This window comes from Mytilus edulis, chromosome 9 (assembly GCF_963676685.1).
Source record: "Mytilus edulis chromosome 9, xbMytEdul2.2, whole genome shotgun sequence".
In the NCBI taxonomy this organism is placed as follows: Eukaryota; Metazoa; Mollusca; class Bivalvia; order Mytilida; family Mytilidae; genus Mytilus; species Mytilus edulis.
Window position 1 is genome coordinate 11144129 of NC_092352.1, and position 12638 is coordinate 11156766.

General features: G+C 34.0%; 1 protein-coding gene across 1 annotated transcript in view; it reads left to right on the forward strand.

Annotated features, from left to right (window-relative positions):
- LOC139489433 (uncharacterized) overlaps positions 1-12638 on the forward strand; it is a 175655-nt gene that overhangs the window by 280 nt on the left and 162737 nt on the right. Inside the window, exons 2-11 of the mRNA XM_071275756.1 lie at positions 340-513; positions 862-1071; positions 1772-1814; positions 2673-2830; positions 3352-3519; positions 6940-7158; positions 7768-7810; positions 9906-10066; positions 10303-10476; positions 12416-12628. Coding sequence (XP_071131857.1) covers positions 340-513; positions 862-1071; positions 1772-1814; positions 2673-2830; positions 3352-3519; positions 6940-7158; positions 7768-7810; positions 9906-10066; positions 10303-10476; positions 12416-12628 — 1563 coding nt within the window. The remainder of the gene's footprint in view (positions 1-339; positions 514-861; positions 1072-1771; positions 1815-2672; positions 2831-3351; positions 3520-6939; positions 7159-7767; positions 7811-9905; positions 10067-10302; positions 10477-12415; positions 12629-12638) is intronic.

The following is a 12638-nucleotide window of genomic DNA, read 5'->3' on the forward strand; positions in this document are numbered from 1 at the left end:
ATACTATTGCTGTTATTCATCTTGACAGTCCCAGATAAGTCTTCATTGATAATACAAGGATGGTCTTTAGTGTTGTTGGCTATCTTTTTTATTTACCCCTCATTAAAATAAACAGGACAAACCAACTAGTGTTACATTATGCAAATACTACTAAATTAGAGATTACTTTGGTTCATCAAATGCTTAAAATTGTTATTAATATGTATGAAATATTTGCCACTGTGTACTTTGATGAAACATTGTAAAGATGCACATTTTTAAACAGTGTTCAATTTATGTTCTAAACCTCTTATATAAATCAATTGAAGCTATGTTATGATTAATTCCTTTATACTACAGACATATCCTTGAAAGAATTATCTGAGAACCTCCTGTTGGATGTGACACAACAGTTACCCTCCTATGCTGCTGACATATTACTAGAGAGACTTGGTATATCTCAATGGATGCAGGCTGTACCGTGTAGTAGACAGTCTTCACTGTATACCCCTAATGTCAAAGGATGGAAAATATGTAAGTTATTTCCAGTTTAGACTATTGAACATAAGTTTTTCAATATTTTTTTATATTTTTTCAACATGCCTATCATACATGCTATCTCAGAGTTTTCAAAAAGATTTAAACACATCCTTCAGACCTATTAATCACTTGTTAGTTAACACACCTAAGCTACTGTGATTTGACTTTTCTATTTTACAGTATGCCCTTCGAGTGTACCTCTCCAAGATTTAACAGGAAGTTTGAGCTGTACAATTCCTAATTACTCTACTGGTATAGACTGATGTGTAGAGATCCCACAGATTGGTCATACCTTCCATGTCTACCTGGGATATTTAACATTTGACTTTTATTTATTCACAGTGTGCCCTTCAAATGTACCTCTCCAAGATTTAACAGGAAGTTTGAGCTGTACTATTCCTGATTACTGTACTGGTGTTGACTGCTGTGTAGAGATCCCACAGATTGGTCGTACCTTCCATGTCTACTTGTTATTAGATGCTTGTTCACACAGACTTAAAATAGGAATAGAAAACCTGGGATTAGATCAAGCTTACTTTAACTTTGAATTTGGTGAGTATAACATTGGGTTGTTTTAAGGTAAATTGATAGATTTTAACAAGTTCATTATATATTTGGGAAACTCTTGATATCAATAATTTTTATGACCTTTTGCTTCAAGCATCTTGGTATATAGTTTATTCTAATGCAATTTGTATGTAACAATTTTTTTCATTGGCTAAAAGTTACTGTCAAATCCACAGTTGACCAGGCATAACTAAGGAGGGACAACCATTTTGAAATGATTGAATCAACAAATGTTTGATTACTACTACATAATCGAAAATAAAACAACACCTACCTCGAATTTGCCGTTTTAATGTAAATTTATCCGAATTTGAAGCGTACAGGTAACGTAATAACCTCCAGTTTGAAAGTTTTCATTTGTATGACGTCACGTTTACCTATGACATCTTTGCGTCAAAATCATTCATGCAGTTTCGCGAATTTTTTTTTATTTGTCAAATTTAGACATTTTTCCAAGTTTGATCGTATTATTTCTTTTTGTAATGCATTAGAATCGGAATAACAGTACTGTAGTTGAAGAGTTGCCACTGTCAATTTTGATTTGACGGTCGCAAATCTCCGTTTTACTGTCTCCGCTACGCGTCGCCAGTAAAACTGCATTTGCGACCTTCAAATCTACAATTGACGGTGGCAACTCTTCAACTACAGTACTGTTATTCCTTAATTTCTCTTTTTCTTTTTACAGATAAAGTAAATGAAATAAAATTTAGCCAGCTGATTAGTTTAAGGTAAGGTAAACACTAGATAGATTATTTTAGCTTAGTTTGCAGTAAGGTCATTGATCAACATGTTTGATTGCAAATAAAGGAAAAGAAGAAATAGTTTAATACTAAACTTGTTCAAAGGGTATCCACACGTCTCAATCTTCAAAATCGGTTATCTAAAAATTATCACTGGACTAGTATATATTTGTTTAGGGGCCAGCTGAAGGACGCCTCCGGGTGCGGGAATTTCTCGCTACATTGAAGACCTGTTGGTGACCCTCTGCTGTTGTTTTTTATTTGGTCGGGTTGTTGTCTCTTTGACACATTCCCCATTTCCATTCTCAATTTTAAGTAGTAATAAGTTTATCTTAACCTTTCAAAACTATATAATTATTATATATGTTAATAAACGGGTAAAAATAATCTGGGTACAATATATAACTAGTACAGGAAGGTCACAAGTGATGTCAGTATGACATAGTAAACATGTTGAAATTAAATTTACATATTAGATTGCCATTTGATGCATAATTTTTGGTTAAAGTATATATGATCAATATTTTTGTTAAAAATATTGTGTAGCTATATATATCTGATAAAGCTGTTGATAATATCTAAATGTTTAAATGACAAGATCTCAAAATGATGCAATTTTGCAGCATTGTCAGTATTTGCTGTCTTGCATTAAGTGTAAGAACTATGTTGCCAATATGTAAGACAACATTCAGATAGATATATTGATGTCGGACAGACTAATTAATGTCTTTAATCATCGAATGTTATTTTTTAGATTAATAGGACTTTTTGATTTTAAATAATGTACAATGGGCCAAAACAGTGGTCTAAATATACCTTTCCCATTTAATTTATTCATGTTTCTAGGTATTCAGTGAGTGATCTTGAAGAAAAGAAGAAGTACATTGTAAACATGGAAATAACTGTTTGTTTGGAACCATCAGGAGCATGTATCTATACATGGAACATTCTTAAGGATGTTTATTTACCTAAACTCGGATGTGATTGGAATGAAGATTTCTCTGGTTAGTTTCACGATGTGAACATTTTATAGGTCATGCGTTTAGTTTGTAAAAGTTAAGTGACTTTCAGTCATGTAACTTTGTGTAAAGATGCTAACAGCCTCCAACAAAAAATGTAGATCACTCTGACCTAGAACCTTCCCCAAACTTAGATGTAGAAGTTTCTTGCATGTTACCTTTGTCATTAATTGACTAATTTTCTCTAATGATGTATGTACACCCCTCAATTACTTTTATTAATTATTTTGCCATTGTTTACAAATGACTTTGATAATATTTCAGCTTTTTGGTATGATTGCTAGATTGTTAATTGCTTAACGTCCAATGACAAATATTTCATGCATGTTCAAGATGAAAACAAGTTTAAAATAAATACAATATGTAGGTTTTCTAATTGAGGCCATCCGGGATGATGGTTGGGAAATTTGGACTGCCACTGGAAAATGAGGGTATATAATTGATAGGTATGAATTGATATTATATCATAGTAGTGATGTAGTAACTTTGATTTATTATATTTATAGATTTTTCCCCATCCAAACTACTGCAGGACAATGGACTAACAGTATTAGATGATCTATCTGATTTGATCCTATCTCAGGTCCTGGAGAAGATGGGTGTGACAGACTATCTGTTGGCTTCACAGTGTGATGTGGGCAGTTACACACCAAATGTAAATGGATGGGTTAACAGTATGTATTTATGGCAAAATACAAAATTTAATAAAGATATAAATAAATATTTATTTGTAATAATGTAATTTGAAAAAAGGAGTCATATTTACAGGGATAGCAATTGAAATCATACCATATGAACTATTTAAAGTTTTGATTTTTACTGATGGTTGGTTCATATTTATTTGAAATTTGCTATAAATATGAGAGAAGTTGAAAATGTGTTTACATATTGTAAGGAATAAATTTCCCTTTTTAGCTCACCTGGCCCAAAGGGCCAAGTGAGCTTTTCTCATCATTTGTCGTCCGTCGTTGTTAACTTTTACAAAAATCTTCTCCTCTGAAACTACTGGGCCAATTTAAACCAAACTTGGCCACAATCATCATTGGAGTATCTTGTTTAAAAAATATGTCCGGTGACCTGGCCAACCAACCAAGATGGCCGCCATGGCTAAAAATAGAACATAGGGATAAAATGCAGTTTTTGGCTTATAACTCAAAAACCAAAGCATTTAGAGCAAATCTGACATGGGGTAAAATTGTTTATCAGGTCAAGATTTATTTGCCCTCGAATTTTAAGATGAATCGGACAACCTGTTGTTGGGTTGCTGCCCCTGAATTGGTAATTTTAAGGAAATTTTGCTGTTTTTGGTTATTGTCTTCAATATTATTATAGATAGAGATAAACTGTAAACAGCAATAATGTTCAGCAAAGTAAGGTTTACAAATAAGTCAACATGACCGAAATGGTCAGTTGACCCCTTTAGGAGTTATTGCCCTTTATAGTCCGTTTTTAACCATTTTTCGTAAATCTTAGTTAACTTTTACAAAAATCTTCTCCTCTGAAACTACTCGGTCAGATTAATCCAAACTTGGCCACAATCATCTTTAAAGTATCTAGTTTAAAAAATGTGTCCGGTGACCTGGCAAACCAACCAAGATGGCCGCCACAGCTAAAAATAGAACATAGGGGGTAAAATGCAGTTTTTGGCTTATAACTAAAAAAAGCATTTAGAGTAAATTGATGGATTTGTTAATCAGGTCATGATCTATCTGCCCTGAAATTTTCAGATGGATCAGACAATCTGTTGTTGGGTTGCTGCCCCTGAATTGGTAATTTTAAGGAAATTTTGCTGTTTTTGGTTATTATCTTGAATGTTATTATAGATAGAGATAAACAGCAATAAATTACAGCAAAGTATGACCTAAAAATAAGTCAACATGACCAAAATGGTCAATTGACCTCCTAATTAATAAGGAGTTATTGTCTTTTAGAGTCAATTTTTAACAATTTTCGTAAAATTTGTAAATTTTTACTAATATTTTCCACTGAAACTACTGGGCCAAGTTCATTATAGATAGAGATAATTGTAAGCAGCAAGAATGTTCAGTAAAGTAAGATGTACAAACACATCACATCACCAAAACACAATTTTGTCATTAATCCATCTGCTTCCTTTGTTTAATATTCACATAGACCAAGGTGAGTGACACAGGCTCTAAATCTAGTTGCAGATTTTGAATTAATGGAATTTTCCATCAGGTGATAGAAATTTAGCATGTTTTCCTTGTTTATTCTTAGGAATAGATAATGCTCATATCTGAATGTCCGTCTGTCCAGAAATGATTAAAGAATTGCGTAACCAACATTTTTAAACAGCCGCCAAATTTTTGCGGTCGTATATTGTTATCAGGTCCATGTCAGCTTCGTCTGAAGACACTTGGTTTCTGAACAATTACTTTAGTATAAGTGAATAGAAATCTATGAAATTTATACACAAGGTTTTTAAAAGAAGGTTGGGATTGATTTTGGGGGTTGTGGTCCTAACAGTTTAGGAATTAGGGCCAAAATAGGGCCCAAATAAGCGTTTTTCTAGTTTCCAGACAATATTTTATGGAACAGTATATGGATCTCTCTGAAATTATTCCATAAGGTTCTATACCAGCCAGGGATGGTTATCATTGGCTTTGGGGGGTAATGGCTCAAACCGTTTTGGAATTACGGGCAAAAAAGGGGGAAAAGCAAGGGTGTCCTGCTTAATGGACAATTACTTACAAGTAAAATTTGGATACCCTCCCTTACATTGCTTTTAAATTATTAAATGGGTAATTATGGTGCAAACTCCATTAGAAACTTAAATTGAGATTTTTACCATATCTTGAGGGAAAGAATTGGGGTTTTTTTGGGAAAAAGGGGGGTAAAAAAAGATATCTTCGGGGAGGGGACAATTTTTATGCCCCACCTACGATAGGAGAGGGGCATTATGTTTTCTGGTCTGTGCCTCCGTTTGTCCGTCCGATTAAAGTTTTTGGTCGAGGTAGTTTTTGATGAAGCTGAAGTCCAATCAACTTGAAACTTAATACACATGTTCCCCATGATATGATCTTTCTAATTTTAATGCCAAATTATAGTTTTGACCCTAATTTCATGGTCCACTGAACATAGAAAATGATAGTGCAAAGTTCAGGTTAAAGTTTTTGGTCAAGGTAGTTTTTGATGAAGTTAAAGTTACATCAACTTGAAACTTAGTACACATGTTCCCTATGATATGATCTTTCTAATTTTAATTCCAAATTAAAGTTTTGACCCCAATTTCACGGTCCACTGAACATAGAAAATGATAGTGGGAGTGGGGCATCCGTGTACTATGGACACATTCTTGTTTTTCTCAAGATTTCAAAAATTAACAAGAAAAATTTCTTCAAATATTTTTTTTTTTATTTATACTTTCGTCCTGGAGGAAAATGACAGCTTAAGTAATATTGACAGACGGATGCCCAGTGATGACTTGAGACCTACATGACATATAAGTACATAGGGGACGACGAATGCCAGTGACGCCCCTAACACATTCTATGTGATCCTGGATTCTACTGTGCCTCATGATTACCTTCAGACCTTCAACTTAAGTTTGAAGATCCTCTATAAGATAGTTTCTGCGAGTGTTGACCTTTAACTCTGGAACAGCTGGTGGCAAATCATACTCATCATAAACCTGTACATGTGTATACAACATGAGACCAAATTCCAAACTCAGACCTGTATCAAGCGCAAATATTGTGTCCTTTTTTGCCCCAACTGTTACGGGTTGGACCTCTGAAGTCGTATCCAGCTGTGCTCGGCGAAGCAATTTATTTAAATTTCAAATCATGACCTTCAATTACAGGTCAAGGTTGTTTTTGATGGCATGCCATTTACCAAGCAAGAGTTATGCCTCGTTAATAGTTTCCTAATATAGTTGATTTTCTTTGGTTTTCTGATGAGAATAAAGATAACTGCTTGACCATCACTTTTGAAGCTTGAAAACAATGTCACTATTATTAGGAATATTCATACATCTTCTGTAGGGTGAACGTTTTGTTTTTTACTACAAAAAAAAGTATAATTCATATATTTTTAGTTGTAAAAGTGTCTAAAACATTTGAATATTTTTTCAGATTGTCCAGCAGATATAATCAACATGATTTTACCAAATCTTCCAACATCTTTTACCTGTAAGATTGATGAGACCTGTACAAAAGTTGATTGTTGCATCAGTGTAGATTTTCTGAAGAGGAACATACATTTAGAAGTAGTTGTTGATATCTGCTCAAGACGACTTTCATTTTCAGTTGAAAAACTGACACAAGACATGTTCATCTTTGACTATACTTTTGGTATGTTAGAATTCAATTTGGTAAAAAAAACATTACACAAAGCAGGAAATTAAGCACACTAATACATTTGTTCAATATAATTTTCAGGCAATAATTGCTATTTCGTAAAAGAACAGCATACATTAAAATGACCCATGTTATTTCCCATGCTACAAAGTGACATGACATTAATGTTTTTGGCCCAATCAAATGTCCTTTTTGGTTGTGGATAACTGTAAAACTTTCCTCAGGATTGGAATTAAACCATCATATATAATAAGATGAAGATCCTATTGATTTTGAGGTCAACTTATTAAAGGTCATGTCAAATGTACTAAAAGCAGTTTAAAGTACGATAAAGAAGATGTGATATGATTGCTAATAAGACAATTTTCCACAATGCTACTCAAAGCAGTCAATGAGCCGTAAATATTATGTCGATGTTCTTGTAAAATTATACTCCTAACCGAAAATGCATGAAATATTTGCCCCTGTTTGTTAAGCAACCAACAAACAATCATTGAACTTGTTTGTTAATAAAAGCTGAAGAAAAATTTCGGTTAAAATTAAAAACTTGTTTCTGTTATGTGTTTGCTCAGTAAGTTTAAAGTTATCATTTGAATCTTCCAGATATCAGAGGGAAGCTGAAGCTGTTAGATTTTGTTTCCATAGAGTAAGTTAGTTTCATTATGCTTTCTTTCTATTGGTGTGAGCTCCCTTTAGCTCTTATAAAATTTAGGAGTTATTATTCTTTGAAAAAGTAATGAGCATATCATTTGCTCATGGCACAGCTGTTTATTCTATTTGATGTCTCTAGAACTTGCAACTTGAGGTAACGTGTTTTCCAAAGCTTGTAAACAGCAAAACAGGGGTGAAATTTGGATAGGTGAACTTGTGCCAAGTATTCTTTTATTTGAAACAAAAGATAAATTCTGCACATTTTTAGGCAGTTAAGCTGCCTTATGCGAGCACCCTAGATTTGTGATCTACCCAATAAATGCTGAAATACGTGCCATTGTTGATCATTGTTATTATCTAGCTGGATATTAGGTTATTTATAACTAATTGGACAGTTTTTTCATACTTTTAATTCTGGATTACAAAAAAAATGTCCAGAAAAACCTTAAATGATCGTCGAATCACCCAAAAGTTTGCACATAGGAAGTAGAGCACATTAGGAATCCTTGCGTAGTTTTATTATCACCTGAACTTTTGGCTAAGATGTTAGATAACAAATGTGTGAAATATTTAGTCGCCAAAAATTTCTAAAGACAAGTAGTTTAGATTTCCCAAATGGCAAAAGTCGTAGGAATATTGTTTGTCGTCAATATGTAGTCAACTACGTCAGTAGTCTATTAAAATAAGTTCAACTGTCAGCTGTTGACGCAATTTTAAATATCAGACGAATTTTTGTATCTTTTCAATTTGGAGGCAGGTGTTCAATTAGCGGTGGTCCGAGGTCTGTGACCTTTCACTTTTGCAGTCGGACTTTCGACTTGGTTACTAGCTACGGCCAACGGACAATGGCATGGGACCTTCGACTTGAAAGAAAATAAAAAAATAACGTTGCAAACCTTTTTACCAAAGTATCCTAATGAACGATCTCATAATATATTTTCATCATTATTATTCATGACAGCGATGATCAACCGCTAGTTTTATACAGAAAAACGCCGACAAATAATGTGTAAGTTCGAGTAAAATTGTATCTGACAAAAGCAACATTAAAAACAAAATAAGATAAATTCTGCACATTTGTTTGGAAAAGTGACATTTTAATAAAGGCTATAGGGGGAAAACAGTGGTTGTTTTACTCCATATGGTAAATGGATCTTTACGAAATGATATTGCTATGTGTGATTGCAATCCTCTTGTTTGATTTGCAATATGAATATGAAAAATGGAATGTTATAAATGATGGAACAGGTTTAACTTGCAGTCATGACACAACTGATTTTTAGCTCACCTGGTCTGAAGGACCAAGTGAGCTTTTCTCATCACTTGGCGTCCGTCGTCTGTCGTTGTCCGTCGTCTGTCGTTGTCCGTCGTCGTCGTTAACTTTTTACATTTTGAACTTCTTCTAGAGAACCACTGAATGGAATAAAACCAAACATGGCATGAATGTTCCTTATAAGGTGCTGACCAAGTGTTGATACTTTGTAGCCGATCCATCATCCAAGATGGCCGCCAGCAGGGGACTTAGTTTAACATTGAACCCAATGGGAAATGCATACAAATGACTTCTTTTAGAGAACCACTGAATGGAATGAAACCAAACTTGGCATGAATGTTCCTTATAAGGTGCTGACCAAGTGTTGTTACTTTGTAGCCGATCCATCATACAAGATGGCCGCCATCGGGGGGCTTAGTTTAACATAGGACCCAATGGGAAATACATACAAATGTCTTCTATTAGAGAACCACTGAATGGAATGAAGTCAAACATAGCATGAATGTTCCTTATGACAAGCTGACCAAGTGTTGTTACTTTGTCTCTGATCCATCAACCAAGGTGGCTTCCAGCAGGGGACTTGGTTTAACATAGGACCCTATGGGAAATACAAACAAATGTCTTCTTTTAGAGAACCACTGAATTGAATGAAAGCAAACATAGCATAAATGTTCCTTTCTTAATGAGGTGCTGGCCAAGTGTTGTTACTTTGTAGCCAAATTTTTTCTTTTTATATGATTTCAAAAACCTAAAAAAAAGTAGAATCAGGTGAATGATACAGGCTCTTGAGAGCCTCTAGTTTCTTTCCTTTTTCCAGTTATACCATAGACAATACAGAAGATATGAATGAATTCAGAGTAAACCTCAATGTTACAATACAATTAGATGACCAGACAATCCTTTATCAATCTGCAGTGATGAAAGATACATCACTACTCAGAACACAGTGTGACTGGAACACAGGATTTGATATTAAAGGTAAAACATTGAATGCTTAAACCTAATAGTAAAGCAGATTGAAAAAAAATCTAGCAAGTTGGCATCAAAGCATAATATTAGATAAATGATGAATTCACTAAAACCTGCCATTACATTAGTGGTAGGGTCAACTTTTGCTATGAAAGATGTATTTTTTAAAGCTAATTGACATATAACAATTTTAATGTCCAAATTATCTTTAAATAGTCCAACATATTTTCCATTTTATTTTGCAGATTTCTCCTTGCAGTCTTACATAAACCAGTTATCTCTGCCCAGCAAAGATCATCTGACTGAGTTAATGGCTACTAAACTGATAGAAGAGTTAGGAATAGGGGGCTTACTTCAAGATACTCCATGTCAGAGATCAAGCCCTGTGTATAGTCCATCTATCAATGGTTGGAAAAATGGTAATTTTAGAATATGTGAAAGATTTTGAATTAATGACCAGAAGCAGACACCATATGCTAAAAAAGCATTGGAACCCCTTGAAAAACTTGTTTTGGCTTATAGTTTTATCTTAATCATGGAGTAGGTTGTACAAGGCAATCAGCTTTTTCCATTGTTTCATCTCAGTCCATAAAATTCATTACATATTGCTGAGCTTCTATATCAAGAAATGATTTTATATTAGATCTTTAGTTTTGTAATGTTGCATAATATACATTTTCAGATCTGGCAGGCATTTGCTACCTTTTAATGACACATTAAATTGCTATTATATCATATGAGCATTGAATAAAATTGAGAATGGAAATGGGGAATGTGTCAAAGAGACAACAACCCGACCATAGAAAAAACAACAGCAGAAGGTCACTAACAGGTCTTCAATGTAGCGAGACATTCCCGCACCCAGGGGCGTCCTTCAGCTGGCCCCTAAACAAATATATACTAGTTCAGTGATAATGAACGCCATACTAATTTCCAAATTGTACACAAGAAACTAAAATTAAAAAAATACAAGACTAACAAAGGCCAGAGGCTCCTGACTTGGGACAGGCGCAAAAATGCGGCGGGGTTAAACATGTTTATGAGATCTCAAACCTCCCCCTATACCTCTAGCCAATGTAGAAAAGTAAATGCAAAACAATACGCACATTTAAAATTCAATTCAAGAGAAGTCCGAGTCTGATGTTAGAAGATGTAACCAAAGAAAATAAACAAAATGACAATAATACATAAATAACAATGTTTGGTAAAACATTACTCAGTTTCTGTATTGAGGAATGTTTTGATATTTTGTCTTAAACTTTTAAAATGTGTTGAGTTTTATCATATAAGCTATTTATTCAGAGCCAGTCACCCTTGCAAATTCTATCAGCATACTTCTTAGATTTTGTATTCAGGATTGATTGTTAAACATCCTTGTACTTTATAATGTTAAGTTGTACTGTGAAGGCAATTTTAAGATTGTGTGGGTTGTAAGTTCCTGTTTGGCATAACTTGTGAGTTTTTGCAATACCTACAAGGTGTGGAATTATTTGTCAATATCTTACAAAGGTGTGGGTGTATGTTTCCAAGGCCAACAAGCTGTAGATGCAGCATCATGTTGACCATATTATATTAAAGAGTTATTGCAAAAATATTGTCATGATTAGTTTTTATATTGCACAAGATTTTAGGTTTGTGCCCCTGAAGAAAAAGATAATTTGAAGTTGTAGACACACTTTTTAACCGGATTTTTGTGACAAAAATGTCGGTTATTGATTTGGGGATGTACGGCTGGTGGGCGGGCGGGCAGCAATCAAATGTTGTCCGTGCATTAACTCATGAACCGTTCAACCAAAGCTTTTAAAATTTTAATATGACAAAATAGAGGTCAAGTTCAATAATGACGATTTTGACTTTTACCTTCAGGAGTTATGGTTCTTGAAAGATTGAAAAATGGTGTTTCCAGTCGTGTCCGTGCATTTTCTCATGAACCATTCAACCAAAGCTTTTGAAATTTTTATATGTTGTTACTGATGGCAAATTAGAGGTCAAGTTCAATAATGACGATTTTGACTTTTACCGTTCAGGAGTTATGGTTCTTGAAAGATTGTGAAATGGCGTTTCCATTCACGTTGTTGCATTTACTCATGAATCATTCAATCTTAGCTTTTCAAATTTCAAATTTTAACATGTTGATACTGATGACAAAATGGAGGTCAAATTTGATATTGACGATTTTCACTTTCACCATTCATCAGTAATGGTTCTTGTGATATTGCCAGGACACAAATAAATATTAATAAATCCGGTTTGCTGTCGTTGTGACAGCCTCTTGTTTCAATATCAAAGAGTATTGAATTTTAACTCTGTGATGATCTGTTGGATATGTTTCATGCTATACAATAAATTTATTTTCAGAATGTCCATTCAGTGTTACTTTACAGGAACTGATCATTCCAGCCTCCTGTTACATGCCATCTCACTGTACAGCTGTGGATTGCTGTATAGATGTGGATTTCTTACATCGTTCATTCCACGCCTATATTGATCTGAACACATGTGACAACACATTCAAACTTGGAATAGAAAAACTGAAGCTGGATCCTATAAGTTTGACAGATTATCAGTTTGGTAAAGAATC